The following is a 24,387-nucleotide window of genomic DNA, read 5'->3' as shown; positions in this document are numbered from 1 at the left end:
GTCACCACCAGACTTGACTATTCCAATGCTATACTGGCCGGCCTCCCATTCTTCACTCACAGTAAATTTCAGCTCATCCAAAACTCTGCTGCCCATATCCTGTTCCGTACCATGTCCTGCTTACCTATCACCCCTGTTCTCGCTGACCTACGTTGACTTCCAGTACCCCATTGCTTGCAATTTAAAATTTGTATTCCATGTGTTTAAATTCCTTCACAGCCTTCCTCTGTAACCTCTTCTAGACCTACAACTGCCTCTACCCCAGAACTCTGATTCTGGCCTTTTGTGCATCCCACCCACCCTTCGCCCCATCATTGGCGGCCGTGCCTTCAGCCATCTAGGCCCTGTGCTCTGGAATTTCCCCCCAAACCCCTCTGCCTCTGCACTGCCTCTCCTTCTTTAAGACACTCCTTAAAACCCACCTTTTTGACCAAGCTTTTGGCTGCCATTCATAATATCTCTTTCTTTGGCTCAGCATCCATTTTTGTCTGATTATATAGTTTTTCTTCTTTAAATGCGCTATACAAGTAGTTGCTGTTAAAAACCTTCTCAAAGTTCAACTTTTCCACCAAGCTTCCAGCCACCCCACCTAATCTCCCTCCATCTGTTAACTTATCTATTCCTATCGTTTTTCTCTGCACTCTGTAAAATGCTTCGGGACATTTTCTATGTTACAGGCCCAAAATTAATCCAAGTTGTGGTTGTTGAATGCCCCCACAAGTCTTAGAGCAGCTCAATTAAAAACAAACGGGGTGAGGGGGATATGACTTGAAACTTGCTTGAGAAGCAGGCCCTAGCTGCTTGACCACAAGAAACCACTCTGCAGGGTGGGAAATCTGCATCCACCTTATTGCATGGATCCCGGAGATGATTGGCTGTGGAATGGATCTCAGCCCTGTTGGAATTACTTGTGCCTCTTTCCTGCTGTTTGCAATTGAGCCAATGTAGTACGCTCCTCATAGTTAACGTAATCCCAGTGCCTGGCAGGGAGGAAGATGATTCTGGTAATAAAATTGACTTTTTTTAAAAAAAGGTTGCAAACCCAGGAAATATGGATCTGCTTCCAGACTACAGAAAATAAATTTAACAACATAAACGCTGGAGGCTGGCTCCCGAATGCAAGCCTCCCAGAATACATATTAAAAGAACAGTGTAAAAGCAACTTTAGAGGAAACTCCAGTTTTCAGATAACTTATAATAAACTCTTCTATTGGCCAGAAGATAACGCACAGTGAACTCTGGCAAAGTCTAATCTCAATCAACTGTAAATTTTCTAACTGCAGTCCAAAAATAACTTTTTAACACTTCTGAACACATATAGACAATAATTATTACATCCATGAGCACAGCTCACCCGTTAACATCTCTTAAGTAGGAAAGCACAACTGAATCCACTGACCTACATCCTGTAACACTTTAGTGCACACTGACCACAAACTGTGCAACACTGCAGTGAATACTGATCTTAAATACAACACGACACAGCACAGGAACAACAAGCCATGTACCAACGATCAATAAGTAAATATTATTCATGTACAGGTTGGAGGTTATAAGGTTTTATTTGTACCATATCAGTTTATTGGGTTGAGAAACTTACCTGATAGTGCTCCAGTGTAGGCCCTAGCATTTCCTTGTCTTCTCTTGTTAGGAACAAGGAGCCAAGTGCTGTATCTCAGCTCCCTTTAAGATTTCACAGCCTAGAATGGAGGTCAGAAGGTACATGGAGCAGTCAGAGGCCACGGGGAGGGGAAGTACAGTGGGCCCCTGACTGTTACAAATTTTATTGTTCTCGGAACTGCTTAAGCGTTGTTTGATGATTATGGACACTCCAGTTTTTCATAGGGAATATTAATGGGTAGGTAGATGCAATTACAAGAAAATAATAGAGTGGGGTGGGAGGTCATGAACTGTAATAGTGAAGCTATGTTTTTTTGCTGACTTGAGATCATTCCCACTTTAATCAGCCCCATCCTTCCATTCAGCAATGTTACTTTTAAGCATAAAAATTAAATCAGGCTTGCTGTGTGGGCTGTGCGTTTTTTTCCCAGCTGTAAATATCAATGATCAGCGTTGATGTATTACAGTATCATAGTAGGTACAGCACAGGAGGAGGCCATTTGGACCATATTGCCTGTGCCAGCTCTTTGAAAGAGCTATCCAATTCGTCCCATTGCCCTGCTCTTTTCCCATAGCCCTGTAAATTTTTTCCCTTCAAGTATTTATCCAATTCCCTTTTGAAAGTTACTGTTGAATCTGCTTCCACCACCCTTTCAGGCAGTGCCTTCCAGACCATTACAGCTTGCTGCGTGAAAAAATATTTGCTCATATCGCCTCTGGCTCTTTTGCCGATCACTTTAAATCTATGTCCTCTGGTTACTGACCCGTCAGCCACTGGAAACAGTTTCTCCTTGTTTACTCTGTCAAAAACGTTCATGATTTTGAAAACCACTTTCAAATTGGTCCTTAGCCTTCTCTGTTCTAAGGAGAACAACCCCAGCTTCTCCAGTCTCTCCATATAACTGAAGTCCCTCATCCCTGGCACCATTCTAGTAAATCTCTTCTGCACCCTCTCTAAGGCCTTGACATCCTTCCTAAAGTGTGGTGTCCAGAATTAAACTTAATACTCCAGCTGAGGCCTAACCAGTGTTTTATAAAGGTTGAGCATAACTTGATTGCTTTTGTACTCTGCCTTTATTAATAAAGCACAGGATCCCATATGCTTTTTTAACATCTCAACTTGTCCTGCCACCTTCACAGATTTGTGTATGTGCACCTCCGGGTCTCTCTGTTTTTGCACCCCCTTTAAAATTGTACCATTTCGTTTATATTGCCTCTCCTCATTCTTCCTACCAAAATACATCACTTCACACTTCTCTGAGTTAAATTTCATCTGCCATGTGTCTGCTCGTTTCACCAGTCTGTCTTTTTCCTTGTGAAGTCTGTTATTATCCTCCACATTTCCGAGTTTCGTGTCATCTACAAACTTCGAAATTATACCCACTATACCCAAGTCCAGGTCATTAATATATATCAAAAAGAGCAGCGGTCCTAATACTGACCCCTGGGGAACATCACTGTATACTTCCCTCCAGTCTGAAAAACAACTGTTCACGACTATTCTCTGCTTTCTGTCCCCCAGCCAATTTTGTATCCATGCTGCCGCTGTCCCTTTAATCTGATGGGCTTTAATTTTGCTGACACGTCTATTATGTGGTACTTTATCAAATGCCATTTGAAAGTCCATATACACAACATCAACCGCTCTACCCTCATCAACCCTCTTGGTTACTTCGTCAAAGAATCAATTTAGTCAAACGTGATTTTTCTTTAACAAATCCGTACTAACTTTCATTTATTAGCCCATACTTTTCCAAGTGTCAGTTAATTTTGTCCTGGATTATTGTCTGTAAAAGATTCCCACCATTGACGTTAGGCTGACTGGCCAGTAATTGCCGTTTTATCCCTTTCCCCTTTTCTGAACTGGGGTATACTATTTGCAATCCTCCAGTCCTACGGCACCATCCCCATATCTAAGGACGATTGGAAGATTTTGGCCAGAGCCTCTGCAATTACCATCCTTACTTCCCTCAGTAACCTAGGATGCATCCCATCTGGACTGGGTGACTTTTCTACTTTGAGTACTGCCTATCTTTTAAGTATCCCTTTATCTATTTTCATCCTATCCAATATCGCTACTTCATTGCTACAGTGGCAGCATCTTCTTCTCTAGTGAAGACAGATGCGAAGTATTCATTTAGTGCCTCAGCCATTCCCTCTGCCTCCACAAGAAGATCTTTTTTTGTCCCTTAACGGTCCCATGCTTCCTTTGACTACCCTTTTACTATTTATATGTTTATAAAAGGCTTTTGGGTTCCATTTTACGATGGTCGCTGATCTATTCTCATACTTTCTTTTTGCCCCTCATTCCCTTTTTTAGATCTCTCCTATACTTTCTGTATTCAGCCTGGTTCTCTACTGTATTATGAACCTTACATTCGACATAAGCCTCCTTTTTCTGTTTCATTTTAATCTCTATATCTTTAGTTATCCAGGGAGCTCTAGCTTTGGTTGCCCTTCCTTTCCCCCTCGTAGGAATGTGTCTACTCTGCACTCGAACCAACTCCTTCTTGAAGGCCTCCCATTGTTTAATTACTGTTTTGCCTACCAATTTTTGATTCCAATCCACCTGGGCAAGATCCCTTTTTAACTCACTAAAATATGTAATGACTACAATATTACTGTAATTCAGCAGCACTATATAGCTTGGAGATATTAATATGCTGAGTATTACTAAGTACAGTGCTTCCTTTGACAACTTTATTAGACATGATTTAAGTTGCAAGGTATAGATAATAGTTTTTGTGGCCGTACAGAATTATTTGAGAAGGGTAAGTAAAAGGACAAAAGATAAAACTGCTCTTTCATGTAGTGCCTTTGGAGGTGATGAAGCTGATGAGGTATATTGTTAAATAGCAGCAAGTGCAGGGCTGCTAAAACAGCAGCAGACGTAATGGATTACAAGTTAAATAAAAGCTGAAAGTCATTACCTAAGTAACTCCAATTACAAGCAGGTAGAAATCAGTTTATCTTTAGAATTAATAACCAAGTCATCGTTGGAGTGGATTTCAATATTATCTCACCACTTCCCCTACAATTCATATTGAGTGGAAGCAATCAGTTTGACTGCATCAGAGTTCACCTAACGACTCTTTCTCAGCAACTGGACGATGAGAGCTGACTGACAGCCCAATATTTCTAATTATATCTATGTTCAACAATTCGTGTCTACAGAGGGTAGCCACTCTTATCAATGTAGACTTTGCTGCACTTACAAGGGACACAATAGGTGGCAGGCTTACTCTTACTAGAAGTAGGATTCTTTGGTTGGCTCAAACTTCTTGTGAGATGCCAAAAAAAAAATTATGCTTAATTCTTTCAAAAACTATAATTTGTAATTCACTTTGTGATACCTGGCTATCTGTAATTGGACTTACCTGGCCAACAATTTAGGGTTTTTGTTAGCTTGTAACTCCTTATACCTGTTGCTGTTTTAGCAGCCTTGTATTTACATTGAGTTACATTGAATCTACAGCACAGAAACAGGCCATTCGGCCCAACTGGTCTATGCCGGTGTTTATGCACCACACAAGCTTCCTCCCTCCCTACTTTATCTAACCCTATCAGTATATCCTTTTATTCCTTTCCCCTTCGTGTGCTTATCTAGCTTCCCTTTAAATGCATCTATGCTACTTATCAGTTTACTGTCATCTCGTCATGCTACGTGTTTCTAAAAAAAAAAGCCACGTAATCAGTTGGAGGGAGGTTCACCAGGTTTGAGAATGTAGTCGTTCAATGACCCACTGCACATATGTAGCTTAAAGGGAGACTTAAAACTTAACTGCAAATCTAGGCGATCTCCTGTCAGCAAATGTGTGAACTATTACAAGAGAAGATTGTCCTTTTAAAGGGAAAAGAAAGTATTTTTCCTTCAACGTACTCCCCATCCTTTTTTATAAGGAATTAGTCTCAGGAGAATCTTGACTGATTTTTTTTTTTAAAACTTCAATTTTAATTTTAGCACGGAGACCTCATGTCAAGCACTTCTTGACACATGGTCAGCCCACAATCGGGGGGAGAAAAACTCGCTGCAATTCCACATCAACCTAAGAGCTGTTCTGGAGGATTTTCTGGGTTTGGGCAGCTGTAGGGCCTGTCCAAAGTTGTAGCTTTTTCTCTTTCCTATATAGCTGCTCCAGGACATCCCATCAGTGATGTCACTGGAATGGTATAAAGGCAAAAGAGACTTGTCTCTTGAGGGTCTCCATCCTGACAAAAAAAAATGACATTCCTGTGAAAATGTCAAACAAAATAACGGGGAGTACTATTATTTTTCTATATAGAATGGGAGAGTCTCTTGAGTTTTTACATAAACTATTCTTGATATTCTCCAGTTATATGGGACCAGATTTTGTTGTGAGCGGCGAACGAACGCCTTTCGTCAGACTTGCATTTGCCCATAGACTTTCTATGGGGTTCTGCACGGCAAATTGCTGTCATCCAAACAGCACGGCACCCTCTACGGGGTATCTGAGAGCTGTGTGAACAGGGCAAGTAATTGTGTACCTCCTTAACTAATCAGATTGAAGAATCGCTAATGAGCAGCACAGAGTCTGAACCAGGAAGTGTAAGTTAGAATAGTGAATTGAATGTCAAATCAGGTACAGAAAGAGAAAGCTCTGTTAGCCTCATCATTATTTTCACAGCAAAATCCAGCCCATGATATGTAATAATAACAAAAGATAAAAATGGCAGGTTTGCTGTTTTGTTAATGGGTTTCCTCATTTAACATTGTAACCAAAAAGTTAAAGACAAACTTAACCCTGTGGCTCAGTGGGTACTCAGTCATACAGACCTGGAAGGCTGTTGGTTTGATCTCTGATCTCTGCTGAGTTAACTGATCTAAGATGAGCCTGAATATGTGAGAAAATAAAAGAGCCAGGATTCTTACTCCCAATTGTTAGCCAATGAAAAAGTGCTTACCTGTGAACATAGGAACAGGAGTAGGCCATTCAGCCCCTCAAGCCTGCTCCCCATTCAATTAGATCAAATCTATTTAACTGCTTTAGCCCCATATCCTTTGTATTCCTTACCTAACACAAATCTATTGCTCTCAGTCTTGAATGCTCCGATCACCCTAGCATCCACAGCTTTTTGGGGGAAAGAATTCCAGATTTCTACTACCATTTGTGTGAAAGTGCTTCCTGATTTCCCTCCGAAATGGCCTAGCTCTAATTTTAAGATTATATCTCCTCAGCATTGATTCCCCCCACTAGAGGAAATAATTTCTCTGTATCTACTCTGTTGAATCCTGTTAACATTTTAAACACCTCGATCAGATCACCCCTCAATCTTCAATACTCAAAGGTCAGGATGGGATTAGGCTTGCTGTGATGATCCTATGGTTGAATAGCTTGCTAATAGTCACTGTCTGGGCTCACTCATGAAAATTTGCACCTGGGTGAGCTAACAGCTGTAGTACCCAATGGCTGCCCTGGCTGAGGTCAACTAAATTAGCACGTACCTAGGATCTAATCCAGGACTTTTTCCTCTGAATGGCCCAGTAGCACACCATGCAGTCCCTTTATCCATCAGGGTATTGGGGAAGCTCCAAATGAGAGTTATAAATCTCTTGAGTGGTGTCATTTGCATGTTGGATGTTACTGCTGCTTGATAATCACTCACTAGTGCTTGTTGTTTGCAATATGTAGTGCTACAGTTTTATAGTGTGATTCAATTCTTCTACTTTTGCACCAGCAGCAACTGCCAATGTTAACTCTCAGAGTTCTGTATCTTCAATGAATGTTGTCGACACTCTCTCGAGGGCTAACAAGCATAACGTCATTATTGCAGATCCAATGAAGGATAATCTTCAGTTGATTATTGAGAAACAATATGTTAGGAGGGTGCTCACTCAGTAATTTAGGTATCAGCTTTAACCAGCCAATCCAATTTGGATGATAATTTGAAAACCAGACAACAAATATCCATGGTTGATAGTTGCATTTAAAAAAAAATCAGCTGTGTACATCTGCAAGCAATCCTGTTTTTGCACTTTCTCATGCACAAGTGGTCTGCTTGCATGTGCATGAGCACAGCATTTTTTAAAATGCTGCACCCATGTCGTTTCAGATGGGGCAGAAAGCTGTCCTAATGTCAGATATAAAATTGGAAAGCAGTTAACCCCATTGGTGTGAGATTACCTTCTGAAAGTGGTTTCACACCTCTTGCTTCAGTAAGTTCCATAGTTAGATCACCAACCTGAGTAACTAGACACAAAACTAGTCATTAGCCTCCATCACAAAGATTTCTACCCCCTCTGACCCTGCCTCAGCCCGTTATTCACCTCCAGTCTTGACTATTTCAATGCTTGCCCGGCTGGCCCCCCATCCTCCACCCTCTAAACTTAAGCTCATCCAAAACTCTACTATCTGCATCCTATCCCATACCAGATCCCACTGATCTACATTGGCTCCCAGTCCCCCAATGCCTCAAATGTAAAATTCTCATCCTTGTGTTTAAATCCCTTCATGGCCTCGACCCTCCCTATCTCTAACCTCCTCCAGCCCTACGTCCCCACCCTGAAATCTCCGTTCTTATGAATATGGTCTTTTATGCATGCCCCACCATGGGTGGCCATACATTTAGCTGCCTAGGCCCCTCGCTCTGGAATTCCCTCCCTAATCTCCTCTGCCTATTTATCTCCCTTTCCAATTTTTAAGGCCTTCCTTAAAACCCACCGTTTTGACTAAGCTTTTGGCCTAGAAACCCCAAAGGGATCTCTGCTTTACTAACAGTGAAAAATTACAGCACTCTATTACTTACAGTGAGACTATTTCACAAGTTTTTGAATCAGTCACATTGGTTAATTCTTTGAATTTCTGGTTCTGTTTTTTAAGGACAAAATATTATTGCATTTCAAAAAGGGATTGTTTAATTGGTGCTGCTGCTGCCAAAATCAACCCTGCTCAAAAGCTCTTAAGGTTTACTGTGAAATGAAAAATTTAGGCTGGGTATCTCCCTTTTAGCAAAATGCCAGTAGACTACTCTTTGTTTCTGTCCCTGGTCTCCACACCTGACCCCAGCCAATTTTCTGGGGTCAGGTTATTTTCCATATTTTAGGTCAGCTTGTCCACTTGAGAGTAGACAGAAAATGGCTATGGTTGCCTGTTACATTGTACTGTATCCAGCAGCCTATCACATTGTACTGTATCCAGCAGCCTATCACTGATGTTTGTAGTGGTGGGAGCAATTTGAGGTGATCAATTAGAAGTATCACACAAGGGGCATATTGGCATAATATTAAGCGTATTGTTGAAAGTAGATTTTTCCCTATAATAATATTATCAAAAGGCTAAATAAGTTCAGAGACAACAAGTTTTCTGTTCTGTAGATTAGGAGCTCTGTTTTTTGTCATTATTTTGTGTTTCAAGGCATTGATTTAAGATGTCTCCTCTTATTATGCAAACTATAATAACTACACAAATTAGAATAGACGGGCTGAGGGTTACCAGTTTTGGTCCGTTCCAAACAGCAGCAAGTCAGTACAATTGAGTTGCACCTGAGTCAAATGGGATTGTTTTGTAATATGTACAATTCCAGAAGTGTGTCGCAGTCATGCTGGTGCAAATTAGCAGGTCACACTTTTCCTTCCTGCCCCGTGATCTTGGCTTACTGTGCATTGCTTTCAATAGAAAAGGCTGTCTTACATCCTCTTCCCATCACGTGATGTGACCATCACAACAAAAGATCACAATCACAAGGGAAAAGAATGCAGCAATTGTTATCGTTATCTTAAAAATACAACCCAAATATTTTTGTAACAGAATACTAAATTCAGAATAAGAAATTTCTGAACTGTAGAGAGAATTAATTATTATAATACAATTTGCTTAAAATATTAGTAACAAAATGACAGTGGAATACAACAACAATTTACTTTTAGTATAGCGCCTTTAACGTAGTAAAACGTCCCAAGGCATTTCAGTGGGTGTCACTGGCAAGGCCAGCATTTATTGCTCATTCCTAATTGCCCTTGAGAAGGTGGTGATGAGCTGCCACCTTGAACCGCTGCAGTCTGCGTGGTGAAGGTTCCCCTACAGTGCTGTTAGGAAGGGAGTTCCAGGATTTTGACCCAGTGATGATGAAGGAACGGCGATATATTTCCCAAGTCAGGATGGTGTGTGACTTGGAGGGGAATGTGCAGGTGGCGGTGTTCCCATGTGCCTGCTGCACTTGTCCTTCTAGGTGGTAGAGGTCGCGGGTTTGGGAGGTGCTGTTGAAGAAGCCTTGGCGAGTTGCTGCAGTGCATCTTGTGGATGGTACACACTGCAGCCACAGTGCGCCAGTGGTGAAGGGAGTGAATGTTTAGGGTGGTGGATGGGGTGCCAATCAAGTGGGCTGCTTTGTCCTGGATGGTGTCGAGCTTCTTGAGTGTTGTTGGAGCTGCACTGATCCAGGCAAGTGGAGAGTATTTCATCACACTCCTGACTTGTGCCTTGTAGATGGTGGAAAGGCTTTGGGAGTCAGGAGGTGAGTCACTCGCCACAGAATACCCAGCCTCTGACCTGCTCTTGTAGCCACAGTATTTATATGGCTGGTCCAGTTCAGTTTCTGGTCAATGGTGACCCCCAGGATGTTGATGGTGGGGGATTTGGCGATGGTAATGCCGTTGAATGTCAAGTGGAGGTGGTTAGACACTCTCTTGTTGGAGATGGTCATTGCCTGGCGCGAATATTTCTTGCCACTTATGAGCCCAAGCCTGGATGTTGTCCAGGTGTTGCTCCATTGGGCTAGGACTGCTTCATTATTTGAGGGGTTGTGAATGGAACTGAACACTGTGCAATCATCAGCGAACATCCCCATACCTGACCTTATGATGGATGGAAGGTCATTGATGAAGCAGCTGAAGGTGGTTGGGCCGAGGACACTGCCCTGAGGAACTCCTGCAGCAATGCCCTGGGGCTGAGATAATTGGCCTCCAACAACCACTACCATCTTCCTTTTTGCTAGGTATGACTCCAGCCACTGGAGAGTTTTCCCCCTGATTCCCATTGACTTCAATTTTATTAGGGCTCTTTGGTGCCACACTAGGTCAAATGCTGCCTTGATGTTAAGGGCAGCCACTCTCACCTCACCTCTGGAATTCAGCTCTTTTGTCCATGTTTGGACCAAGGCTGTGATGAGGTCTGGAGCCGAGTGGTCCTGGCGGAACCCAAACTGAGCATCGGTGAGCAGGTTATTGGTGAGTAAGTGCCGCTTGATAGCACTGTCGACAACACCTTCCAATACTTTGCTGATGATTGAGAATAGACTGATGGGGCGGTAATTGGCCGGATTGGATTTGTCCTGCTTTTTGTGGACAGGACATACCTGGGCAATTTTCCACATTGTCGGATAGATGCCAGTGTTGTAGCTGTACTGGAACAGCTTGGCTAGAGGCGCAGCTCGTTCAGGAGCACAAGTCTTCAGCACTGCAGCCGGGATGTTGTCGGGGCCCATAGCCTTTGCTGTATCCAGTGCACTCAGCCGTTTCTTGATATCACGTGGAATGAATTGAATTGACTGAAGACTGCTTTCTGTGATGGTGGGGATGTCAGGAGGAGGCCGAGATGGATCGTTCACTCGGCGCTTCTGGCTGAAAATGGTTGCAAATGCTTCAGCCTTGTCTTTTGCATTCACGTGCTGGACTCTGCCATCATTGAGGATGGGGATGTTTGCAGAGCCTCCTCCTCCCGTTAGTTGTTTAATTGTCCACCACCATTCACGAGTGGATGTGGCAGGACTGCAGAGCTTTGATCTGATCTGTTGGTTGTGGAATCGCTTAGCTCTGTCTATAGCATGTTGTTTCCGCTGTTTAGCATGCATGTAGACCTGAGTTGTAGCTTCACCAGGTTGGGACCTCATTTTACGGTACGCCCAGTGCTGCTCCTGGCATGCTCTTCTACATTCTTCATTGAACCAGGGTTGATCCCCTGGCTTGTTGGTAATGGTAGAGTGAGGAATATGCCGGGCCATGAGGTTACAGATTGTGCTGGAATACAATTCTGCTGCTGATGGCCCACAGCGCCTCATGGATGCCCAGTTTTGAGCTGCTAGATCTGCCCTGAATCTATCCCATTTAGCACGGTGATAGTGCCGCACAACACGTTGGATGGTGTCATCAGTGTGAAGACGGGACTTCGTCTCCACAAGGACTGTGCGGTGGTCACTCCTACCAATACTGTCATGGACAGATGCATTTGCGACAGGTAGATTGGTGAGGACGAGGTCAAGTAAGTATTTCCCTCGTGTTGGTTCCGCAGGCCCGGTCTGGCAGCTATGTCCTTCAGGACTCGGCCAGCTCGGTCAGTACTGGTGCTACCGAGCCACACTTTGTGATGGACATTGAAGTCCCCCACCCAGAGCACGTTCTGTGCCCTTGCTACCCTCAGTGCTTCCTCCAAGTGGTGTTCAACATGGAGGAGGACTGATTCATCAGCTGAGGGAGGGCGGTAGGTGGTAATAAGCAGGAGGTTTCCTTGCCCATGGTTTGACGTGATGCCATGAGATTTCATGGGGTCCAGAGTCAATGTTGAGGACTCCCAGGGCCGCTCCCTCCTCACTGTATATCACTGTACCGCCATCCCTGGTCGGTCTGTCCTGCCGGTGGGACAGGACATACCCAGGGATGGTGATAGAAGATTCTGGGACGTTGGCTGAAAGCTATGTCAGGCTGTTGCTTGACTAGACTGTGGGACAGATCTCCCAATTTTGGCACAAGTCCCCAGATGTCCCCAGAGGACTTTGCAGGGTCGACTGGGCTTGGTTTGCCTTTGTCGTGTCCGGTGCCTAGTGGTCCGTCTGGTTTTATTCTTATTGTGACTTTTTTTAAGCAAGATTTTACAACTGAGTGGCTTGCTAGGCCATTTCAGAGGGCAATTAAGATTCAACCACATTGCTGTGGGTCTGGAGTCACATATAGGCCAGACCGGGTAAGGACGGCAGTTTCCTTCCCTAAAGGGCATTAGTGAACCAGATGGGTTTTTACGACAATCTGGTAGTTTCATGGCCACCATTACTGATACCAGATTTTATTTAATTAATTGAATTTAAATTCCCCAGCTGCCGTGGTAGGATTTGAACTCATGACTCCGGATTATTAGTCCAGGCCTCTGGATTACTAGTCCAGTAACATAACCACTATGCTACCATATCCTTTAGCACAGACTGCTTCATTATCTGAGGGGTTGTGAATGGAACTGAACACTGCAATCATCAGCAAACATCCCCATTTCTGACCTTATGATGGAGGGAAGGTCATTGATGAAGCAGCTGGAGATGGTTGGGCTATAAGGAGATATTAGGACAGGTGACCAAAAGCTTGGTCAAAGAGGTAGGTTTTAAGGAGTGTCTTAAAGGAGGTTAGAGAGGCAGAGAGGTTTAGAGAAGGAATTCCAAAGCTCAGGGCCTAGGCAGCTGAAGGCACAGCCACCAATGGTGGAGTGATTAAAATCGGAGATGCCCAAGAATTGGAGGAGCGCAGAGATCTCGGAGGGTTGTTGGGCTGGAGGAGGTTATAGAGATAGGGGGGGACGAGGCCGTGGAGGAATTTGAAAACAAGAATGAGAATTTTAAAATCGAGGCGTTCCCAGACTGGGAGTGAATGTAAGTCAGCGAGCACAGGGGTGATTGGTGAAAGGAACTTGGTGCGAGTTAGGATACGGGCAGCAGAGTTTTGGATGAGCTCAAGTTTTGGAGGGTGGAAGATGGGAGACTGGCCAGGAGAGTATTAGAATGGTCAAGTCTAGAGGTAATAAAGGCATGGATGAGGGTTTCAGCAGCAGATGAGCTGAGGCGGAGACGGGCAATGTTACGGAGATGGAAGTAGGCGGTCTTGTTGATGGAGCGGATATGTGGTTGGAAGCTCATCTCAGGGTCAAATAGGACGTGAACGATCTGGTTCAGCCTCAGACAGTGGCCAGAGAGTGGGATGGAGTTGTTGGCAGGGACCAAAGACAATGGCTTCGGTCTTCTCAATATTTAGTTGGAGGAAATTTTTGCTCATCCTTTGTTGGACAAGCAGTGTGACAAATCAGAGACAGTGGTGGGATTGTGGGAGATGGTGGTGAGGTAGAGCTGGGTGTCGTCAGTGTACACGTGGAACCTGACGTGTTTTTGGATGATGTCGCCAAGGGGCAACGTAGATGAGAAACAGGAGGGGGCCAATAATACGCAATCAAAAAATTTGGAAACCAACATTATAGTTTACAAATTAAGTTTTTTCTAAAAAGATATTTACATATTACTTAAATTTAAAAACTATTTGCCTGCTTGAATTTCAGTCTTAATTGGGATTATATAAATTGTTGGGATGTAAAGCACGTTATTGGCCCTTACAGATCTGGTGATATCCTGGTGGAAAATTACAATTCCTACCTTGGACCAGGTCCTAAACAGGAAAGGAGCAGGACTAGGGATAGGAACATTACTTGATTTTATGCAAATGAAAATTACTGAAAATTGTAGTAGCTTTAATAAAGATGTAACTTTAATAAACTAGAAGTTCATTTCTTCTATTGTTCCATTGTCTTATGATGTTTAAATGTTTTAGAAATATGTGGACAACACTCAAAAACCAGACTGTCCATTGCAAACCCAGACCAATGGCAGGCCTATATGAAATTAGTGCTTTTGAAGATGTCATGACAGTTTCCTGGGTCCTGGAACAGGCATAGAACATGGCCAAGTGGAGTTTTAGTAATGATTGATCTGACAGCACTTCATTCTTCCAGGGACTGAAAAGTAGAGAGGCTTATTCAGCATCCTCTACACACCACTGGAATTAGGCCAGATTTGAATCACATTCTGGACAAACCAAGTGATGGGCAACACCTGGTGATATTTTTGACATCAGCATGTGCTGACACTGGGTGACACCTACCCCTGTGGTATGCTATTCCATTCCCACTCTGTATAAAAGCGCTGTGCATGTAATGGAGTAGCATTCATTTTTACTCCCACTGTCAGCCTAAAGCCTAGCCTTCAAGGTAGCCCTTTGGATATTTTGAGCATTTTCCATTTACATTGTTAGATGCCATCTCTGAGCTAATCTTGTCCATGAGACTCACCTCCTGCTCTTTTTACACTATTCCCATTAAACTGCTGACCAGCCAACTTCCCTTCCTGCAATGGTTTATTTTCCTGCCCCTGCGCCAATACCTCTGAAGTCTTCCAAGGACCTATCTGTGGCCTCCTATTTCTCATCTACGGGCTGCCCCTCAGCGACATTATCTGAACACACAATGTCAGATTCTACATGTACGCTGTGTACACCCAGATCTATCTCACCACCGGCTCTCTCAACCCCTCCACTACCTCTGTGTTGTCAGACTGCTTGTCCGATATCCAGTCCTGGATGAGCTGAAATTTTCTCCAATTAAACATTGGAATACCAAAATCATTGCCTTTAGCTCCCACCATAAACTCTGTTCCCTACCCACCGATTCTATCCCACTCGCTGGCTATTGCCTTAGGCTGAACCAGACTTTTCGAAACCTTGGTATCCTATTTGACCCTGAGCTGAGCTTTCGACCCCATATCCACTCCATCACAAAGACGGCCTACTTCCATCTCTGTAATCGCACATCTCTGCCCCGTCTCATCCATGCTTTTGTTACCTTCAAACTCCACTATTCCGCTGTTCTCCTGGTCAGCACCCCATCTTCCACCCTCTATAAACTTAAGCTCATTGAAAACTCTGTTGCCTGTATACTGACTCACACCGAGTCCTGCTAACCCATCACCCCTGTGCTTGCTAACGTACATTGACTCCTGGTCCACCAACGCCTCAACATTAAAATTCTCATTCTCTGGTTCAAATCCCTCAATGGCCTCACCCTTCCCTATCTCTGTAACCTCCTTCAGCCATACTTCCCTCCGAGAATTCTACGTTCCTCCAACTCTGGCCTCTTGTGTATCCCCCGCTTCATTTGCCCTACCATGGGCGGCTGTGCCTTCAATGATCTAGACCCTAAGCTCTGGAATTCCCTCCCTAAACCTCTCTACCCCTCTCTCCTTTATTCGTTCCTTAAAACCTACTTCTTTGACCAAGCTTTCGGTCACCTGTGTTAATATTTCCTTCTTTCTCGCGGTATCTATTTTTGGTGATAATGCTCCTGTGAAAAGCCTTGTGGCATCTTACTACGTTAAAGGCACAAGTTGTTGTTGTAAGTTGTTACTGTACATCTTTGTTACTGCTTTTGTTTTTTTATGAAAGTCTTGTAGTTTTGAAAAAAAATTCTCCTGAACAATAATTTTAAAATTTTATTTTAACACCTTGTGATAGTTAAAATGCCAAATGACAACTAATTGGAGGTTTTTTGCAGGGAAGATTTTTAAAAAAAATTATTCTCGGGTCCTAGGCGACGTAGCAAGGCCCCGTTTATTGTACACCTGGTGTAGCCCCGACAAACCACTGCCTTGTAGAAATTTTTGCAATAACTCAGTGGTATGCTAGGCCACTTGAGAAGGCGATAAGAGTCAATGAAATTGTATGGAACTCGCATCACGTGTAAACTAGTCCAGGTAGGGGTGCGCATTCCCGTATCTGAAGGGCATTAGTGAATTAGCTGGATTTTTACAACAATCCAGCATTTTTCATGTTTTTCTTTGCTGCTAGGTCACAAATGATCAAATTTACTGAATTCGACTTCCTAAACTGTCATAGTGAGATTTGAACTCTCAACCTCTGGATTGCTTGTATGGTTACCACTATGCTACTCTACTTCAATGTTAATGACATAACATCCAATATCACACATACATTAGGGTAAATTTTAATTGAGCCCCGGGAAGGGAGCGGGAGGTGGAAGATATCAGGGTGCGAAACCTGTATGAAAATAACTTAAGAAGTGACAGCCAGCACAGCTTTAGAAGGGTTAGATTTTGCCTCATCAACTTCTTATGGTCATATTTCAAATTAACAGGAGGGGAACCCATATGATGTAGTTTACCTTAACTTCCAAAAGGCTTTACGATAGTAATAGTACAAACTAAGGTCAGTGGTTGTCATGGTTGTGCATTAGTAAATGACCAAAGGGAAGGAAGCAGAGCGTAGTCGTAAGAGCAATTAGATTGCCTTGGGGAGAGGTATTGATTGGGGTGTCCCAGGTATCCTGTCCCAGGTATACATAAATGACCTTGAATTTGCAGATGAAACCAAAATGGAACAGTGGATTCACCATACCTGAACAGTGTTAGGTAGCAATAAACAAAGAAAATAGGATGCTGGGTTATACTGCCAAATCAGCCGTGATCAAAACCCCAGAGTTCATGCTGAAGCCATACAGTGTTGTGGTCAGGTCACACTTGGAGTACTGCATACATATCTGATTACTGTGATTTAAGGAAACCATTCAAAGATGCTGGAAAGGTGAGCAATGAGGCTGATTCTCTGGTGTCAGGAAAAACCTTGAGAAATAAGGGCTGTTCTGTTTTAAAGAAGACTTGGGTGGAGATTTGTGAGATGGCGACAATCATTATGAAAGAGCCACTGGACACTAGGGAGGTATCAGTAGTTTGGAAATAGGCCAATATGGTGCCTATATTACAAAAGTGTGACAAATCAGACACAGGCTACTATAGACCCATTAGTCTCACTTCAATCCCATGTAAAATAATGGAATCCATTACCAGGTGTAAACTTAGATTGCTTATATAATAATAACTCAGTTAACAGCAGCCATCATGGATCCCAAAGAGGAATATCCTGCTTGACTAATCTCTTTGACTTTGAGGAAGTGACATCCCAGGTGCACTTTGGTATGCCCTACAGCATTTTGTATCTGGACTTCCAGAAGGCATTTCACACAGTTTCACACAAAAGGCTATTAGTTAAGCTCAAAGCTGTGGGCATTCAGGGTAAGCCTTGGGTACAAATAAGAAATTGGCTGAAGGGTAAAAAACAACAGGTACTTGTCAGATGTGTTATGTTGGGCTGGGAGATGTACTGAGTGGCTATTGCCTTAGGCTGAACCAGACTATTCGAAACCTTGGTATCCTCTTGTGGAGGCAGAGGGTATGGTTGAGGCACTAAATGAATACTTCGCATCCATCTTCACTAGAGAAGAGGTTGCTGCCATTGTATCAGTAAAGGAGGAGGTAGTAGCGATATTGGATAGGATAAAAATAGATAAAGACAAGGTACTTAAAAGATTGGCAGTACTCAAAGTAGAAAAGTCACCTGGTCCAGATGGGATGCATCCTAGGTTACTGAGGGAAGTAAGGGTGGAAATTGCAGAGGCTCTGGCCACAATCTCCTAATCCTTAGATATGGGGATGGTGCCGGAGGACTGAAGGATTGCCAATGTTACATCCTTGTTCAAAAAAGGGGAGAGGGATAAACCCGGCAATTACAGGCCAGTCAACCTAACGTCGGTGATGGGGAAACTTTTAGAGACAATAATCCAGTACAAAATCAATTGGAACTTAGAAAAGTATGGGCTAATAAATGAAAGTCAGCACGGATTTGTTAAAGGAAAATCGTGACTAACTTGATTGAGTACTTTGATGAAGTAACCGATGAGGGTAATGCGGTTGATGTGTATATAGACTTTCAAAAGGCATTTGATAAAGCACCACATAATAGACTTCTTAGCAAAATTAAAGCGCGTGGGATGAAAGGGACAGTGGCAGCCTGGATACAAAATTAGCTAGGGGACAAAAAGCAGAGAGTAGTGGTGAACAGTTGTTTTTCAGACTGGAGGGAAGTTTACAGTGGTGTTCCCCAAGGGTCAGTATTACGATCACAGCTCTTTTTAATATATATTAATGACCTGAACTTGGGTATAGAGGTTATAATTTCAAAGTTTGCAGATGACAGGAAACTCGGAAATGTATTAAACAATGTGGAGGATAGTAACAGACTTCAGGAGGACAGAGACAGACTGGTGAAATGGGAAGACACTTGGCAGATGAAATTTAAAGCAGAGAAGTGTGAAGTGATGCATTTTGGTAAGAAGAATGAGGAGTGACCGTATAAACTAAATGGTACAATTTTAAAGGGGGTGCACATACACAAATCTTTGAAGGTGGCAGGACAAGTTGTGAAGGCTATTTAAAAAGCATGTGGGATCCTGGGCTTTATTGATAGAGGCATTGAGTACAAAAGCAAGGAAGTTATACTAAACCTTTATAAAACACTTGTTAAGCCTCATCTGGAGTATTGTGTTCAATTCTGGGCACCACACTTTAGGAAGGATATCAAGGCATTGGAGAAGGTGCAGAAGAGATTTAATAGAATGGTGCCAGGGATGAGGGACTTCAGCCTGGAGAAGCTGGGGTTTGTTCTCCTTAGAACAGAGAAGGTTAAGGAGAGATTTGATAAAGGTGTTCAAAATCATGAACTGTTTTGACAGAGTAAACACGGAGAAACTGTTTCCAGTGGCAGAAGGGTCGGTAACCAGAGGACACAGATTTTAGGTGATTGGCAAAAGAGCCAGAGGCGACCTGAGGAAATATTTTTTTACGCAGCGAGTTGTAATAGTCTGGAATGCACTGCCTGAAAGGGTGGTGGAAGCAGATTCAATAATAACTCTCAAAAGGGAATTGGATAAATATTTGAAGGGAAAAAATTTACAGGTCTGTGGGGAAAGAGCAGGGGAATGGGACGAATTAGATAGCTCTTTCAAAGAGCCAGCACAGGCACGATGGACCAAATGGCCTCCCCTTATGCTGTACATACTATGATGCATACTCCTTTAAATGGTGTTGAAATAGTGCAGGATGAAGTGGAAAGAGACCTAGGAGTCTTAGTAGACTCTGTTCTATGTGTCCAAGCAATGCAGATCAGCAACCAACAAAGCCAATATAATGTTGAACTAGGTAGCCAAAAGAGCAGAACACAAATCAGAGGAAGTCGTGATCAAATTGTACAGTGTTCTGGTCAGACTGCATCTTGAGTATTGTGTCCATTTCTAGTTACCAAGATAGAAAGGCGGCATTCATGTGTTGGAAACAGTGCAAAGTGCAAAGCTCCTCAATCTTAGAAGTCTGAATTATAAGGGAAGACTGGAGACACTTCAGCTTTGAAAAGAGACATCTGAGAGATATCTTGTAGAGATATGCAAGAAGTAAATTTGGAAAATTACTTTAAATTTAACTGCGAGGGTAGAACAAGGGGTCACAAGTTCTAGTTAAAAGGTAAATTATATCAGGAAATTTTTCTTCATACACAGAGTGATCACATGGAATGGACTCCCAGATGGAGTAGTGGAGGCGAGAACCCGGGAATCATTTAAGAACCAATTAGATGTTGGTGGTAGTCTTCACGGTCATTCTAGATGGATGAACTAGGATGGGCCAAGTTGCCTTCCTCACCTACAATTATCTTGTTTAAAAAAAAGGTGTCTCAAGGGATCTTATGGAGATTTATAAGATCCTAAATACTTCAGCTACACCAGGGCAGCAGGACAAGAAGACACAGGTTCAGGTAATGAAATGCAAATTTAAGACAGAGGTCAGGAAATACATCTTTACAGAAAAAGTAATCAACAGCTGGGAAAGGTTTCCAGGAAAAGTGGTTGAGCCCAGGACATGGGACTCATTTAAGAAATAGCCAGCTGCTGCATTGGGAAGACAGTAGGATTGGTATTCTGGACGAATGAGGTAAAATGGGCAGATGGGCTGCTTTCTTATAAATCTATTTTGTGAGGTGTGCTGACTCTTGACAAAAAGACGGAATTAATGGTTTTTCAAAATGTTGGAAAGAGGTGAAAAACTGGTGAATAGCATGAAAAGATCATCTCAGCGAGGCAGTGAAAATACATTAAAAGAACAAACAAGCATGGAAAAAGCTAATTAAAGCAGTGAAAGGGCACAGGAAAATGCACAAAAAAGCTTCAAAACAGATGGAAGAAATAGAAAAGAAAATGGGGGATACAGCTAAGACATGAAATTGCTGAAGTCAGTGTTCAGACCAGGGAACCGCCAAAGACTGGATAACATACTGTTCTTGAAGTTTGCATTGAACTTAGTTGGAAAAATATAGGAGGTCAAAGATGAAATGGTCAAAATGGTAATGTGAGGGGAATTGAATTGACCAGGCTGCAGGTAGGTTAGGATAGCACTTTCAGACGGACAGATGTTCAAAAAAGCCAATAGGTCCCAGGTTCAAGCCTTTGCTGAGTTTCCTCATTTCAGCCAGGATTCGAACTGGCTGGATTCTACTTGATGGCCACTTTTGAGACAAGTTGACAGATGGGTAACAAATGTGTATGAGAATTCGCGTATAGTTTCAGATTATTGCCCAACCACCTTCTGTTTGCTAAAAGCCAGTAACTGCTTTAATGATAAGTCCCTTTTCTATTCCAGATAATGCATGTGATCCAGGAGTGTGTGCCAAACAAATGTGGATTGACGTGACTGAGATTAAAAATGAGCTGTGCCTGACCTTCACTGATAATGGGAATGGAATGACTCCAATTAAACTACACAAAATGTTGAGGTAGAGTGCTTAAGGATGAACAAAATGAATCCCATTTTATTAAGATACGTTGTCAAAGAAAATAAGGGAGAAAGTATACAAAATGCAATTTAGAATTTACTTGGTGAGCTAAATACAAAGGCAATTAAATACAGAGCAGACCAAATACAGTGTAGGACAGCAAAGCAAAGTAAACAACAGGTAATATATAATGCAGAACAGAACCACAATGTACAAAAGCCATTTCATTTATCAAGTGCTCTCAACGCTGAGTCCATTATAGACTTCCTTCTTACACCACTTACTGATCCATTAATTTAAAGAACGCTAAGTCCCTTCACCTGCTTCCTCTGAAAAATACCAAGCCGAGATAATAGTTAGAAACATGCAAAAATAAGGGTCGGAAAAAACCATCAGGCCCATCCAGCCCACTGCATCCAGACATGATGCTCCAACATATACCTCCTGACTCCGTAAAGTCTCTCCACCATCTACAAGACACAAGTCAGGAGTGTAATGGAATACTTTCCACTTGCCTGGATGGGTGCAGCTGCAACAACACACAAAAAGCTCAACACCATCCAGGACAAAGCAGTCCGCTTGATTTGCACCCCAACCACCACCTCAAACATCCACTCCCTCCACCACTGGCGCACCGTGGCTGCAGTGTGTACTACCTATAGAATGCACTGCAGCAACTTGCCAAGGCTTCTTCGACAGCACCACTCTAGAAGGACAAGGGCAGCAGTCCAAAGGAACTCCATCACCTCCAGGTTCCCCTCCAAGTCACACACCATCCTGACTTGGACATATATTGCTGTTCCTTCATCATCGCTGGGTCAAAATCCTGGAATTCCCTACCTAACAGCATTGTGGAAGTACCTTCACCATATGGACTGCAGGGGTTCAAGAAGGCAGCTCACCACCACCTTCTCAAGGGCAATTAGGGATGGGAAACAAATGCTGACCTTGCCAGCGATGCCCACATCCCGAGATTGAATTAAAACAAAAACCGTTGACCATGTATTCTACAGGAAGAGGGAAAAAACCACAGGACAAAAGCCTGTCAATTAAAAAAGATATTTACAAATTATTTAGATTTAAAATCCATTTATCTGTGGACATTGCATGATGCTTTTTGTTTGATTTTCCCCTAAATTTATTATTTTTTTTGTTTGTTTGAAAAGGAGTGGGGTGAGCTATCCTTCCCTGAATTTTTAACAGTACCTTTCCTTTAAAAGAAGACACTTAATGTATCCTCATGACATTGAGCTTTGCTCAATCCTACAGTTCACTGGCATATTTCAGAATAGGACCCTGTCATGTTATTACGTTAAGTTCGTACTCAGGTGACGTCTCAATACCGACGTGCTGTGACTACTGGCTCACTGGAATGCCTTCTGTAATCAGTGGATACCGTGCGGTACTGTTTGTTTGATTTTCTCAATCTTACTGTTTTACTGTTTAATATTAGCTTCTTTTTATGTCTTGTTATTGTCAATTGGGTGGGTGCACCCTTCTGGAATTTTTAGTATTGTTCTTCCCGATGATGTATCTCAGTGGGAAGGAGCTTCATCAAATCACGCAATCCATTGGCCCATTGTAAAATAAGACTCTTTCATGTTAATGGTATGTTTACAGTTACCTCTTATATACACTATCCTACATTTAATCCCATTAAAATTCATCTGCCATATATGACCCTATCTATGTAATTAGTCCAAGTCTTTCTGAAAAGAATCTTCTTTCTACTCATTATCTGCCACACATCATCTTGTCATCAGCAAATAATAATAATGCTAGTGTATATACCCTGTTCCATATCATTAACAAATATTATGAATAGTAGGGGTCCAGAAAGGGTCCCAGAACAGATCCTTATGGTACAGTATCGAGCAAACCCAACAAAATGCACAGCGGATCAGAGTGTTGCACAAGACAATAAGTACACAATGTAGACCATACCTAGTGTACCATAACCAAACATGATGTTATACAACACAATAAGTACATGACAGCCCCAAACACGGTGTAGCATAGCACAACAACATACATGATTCAGACCAAATACACTGGTGTACAGCACAATACCATGCGGTGCAACACAGAGAAAGATTGACAAAGTGCAGGTCACGTAAATTGCAATATAGTACACTAATCACAGATTAGATAGTGACTATCTTGTATTTTTCTTCCCTGCAAGTGGAAACATCTTCTCCACGTCTACCCTATCAAACCATTTCATAATCTTAAAGACCTCTATCAGGTCAACACTCAGACATCTCTTTTCTAGAGAAAAGAGCCCCAGCCTGCTCAATCTTTCCTGATAGGTATAACCTCTCAGTTCTGGTATCATCCTAGTAAATCCTTTTTTCACCTTCTCCAGTGCCTCCATATCATTTCTATAGTGTGGAGACCAGAACTGTTCACAGCTTTTCAATTCTGTCTCTCTAGAAATGAACCCTAGTGCTTGGTTTGCTTTTTTTATGGTCTATTCAACCTGTGTCGCTACTTTTAGTGATTTGCGTATCTGTACCCCATAATGCCTCTGCTCTTCTAGCCCGTTTAGACTTATTTTCCAAGGAGTATGTGGCCTCCTTATTATTCCTACCAAAATGTACCATCTCTCACTTCTCTGTATTGAAATTCAATAGCCAATTACACGCCCATTCTGCAAGTTTGTTAATGTCTTCCTGCAGTTTGTTGCAGTCCTCCTCGGTATTAAATATACTCCCCAATTTGGTGTTGTCCGCAAATTTTGAAATTGTACTTCGGATTCCCGAGTCCAAATCATTTATGTAAATGGTGAATAACAGTGGTCCCAGCACTGATCCTTATGGAACACCACTTCCCACCTTTTGCCAATTTGAGTAACTGCCTTTAACCCCTACTCTCTATTTTCTTTTTTGTAGCCAGCTTGCTATCCATTCTGCTACTTGTCCCCTGACTCCACATGCTCTGACCTTAGTCATGAGTCTACACTGTGGTACCTTATCGAAGGCCTTTTGAAAATCCAAATATATTACATCTACTGCATTGCCCTTGTTTACACTTTCTGTTACTTCCTCAAACAATTCAATAAAGTTGTTCAAGCATGACCTTCCCTTTTGAAATCCATGCTGGCTATTCTTTATTATACTTTTGGTTTCTAGATGTTTCTCTATTACATCTTCGAGTATGGACTCCGTTATCTTTCCTACCACCAACGTTAAGCTAATAAGTCTATGGTTCCCTGGACTTGTCCTATCTCCCTTTCTAAATATAGGAATCACCTTAGCTGTCCGCCAGTCTTCTGGCACTATTCCCTTTTCTAATGAATTTGTATAAATATGTAATAGCGTTTCTGCTATCTCTTCCCTAACTTC

The 24,387-nt window shown here is 42.5% G+C and overlaps 1 protein-coding gene across 1 annotated transcript in view; it reads left to right on the top strand.

Moving 5' to 3' along the window:
• LOC137332980 (MORC family CW-type zinc finger protein 4-like) overlaps positions 1-24,387 on the top strand; it is a 118,480-nt gene that overhangs the window by 8,025 nt on the left and 86,068 nt on the right. Inside the window, exon 3 of the mRNA XM_067997043.1 lies at positions 20,911-21,043. Coding sequence (XP_067853144.1) covers positions 20,911-21,043 — 133 coding nt within the window. The remainder of the gene's footprint in view (positions 1-20,910; positions 21,044-24,387) is intronic.

The sequence above is a fragment of the Heptranchias perlo genome, chromosome 15 (assembly GCF_035084215.1).
Source record: "Heptranchias perlo isolate sHepPer1 chromosome 15, sHepPer1.hap1, whole genome shotgun sequence".
In the NCBI taxonomy this organism is placed as follows: domain Eukaryota; kingdom Metazoa; phylum Chordata; class Chondrichthyes; order Hexanchiformes; family Hexanchidae; genus Heptranchias; species Heptranchias perlo.
This window is presented reverse-complemented; position numbering and strand designations above follow the sequence as displayed.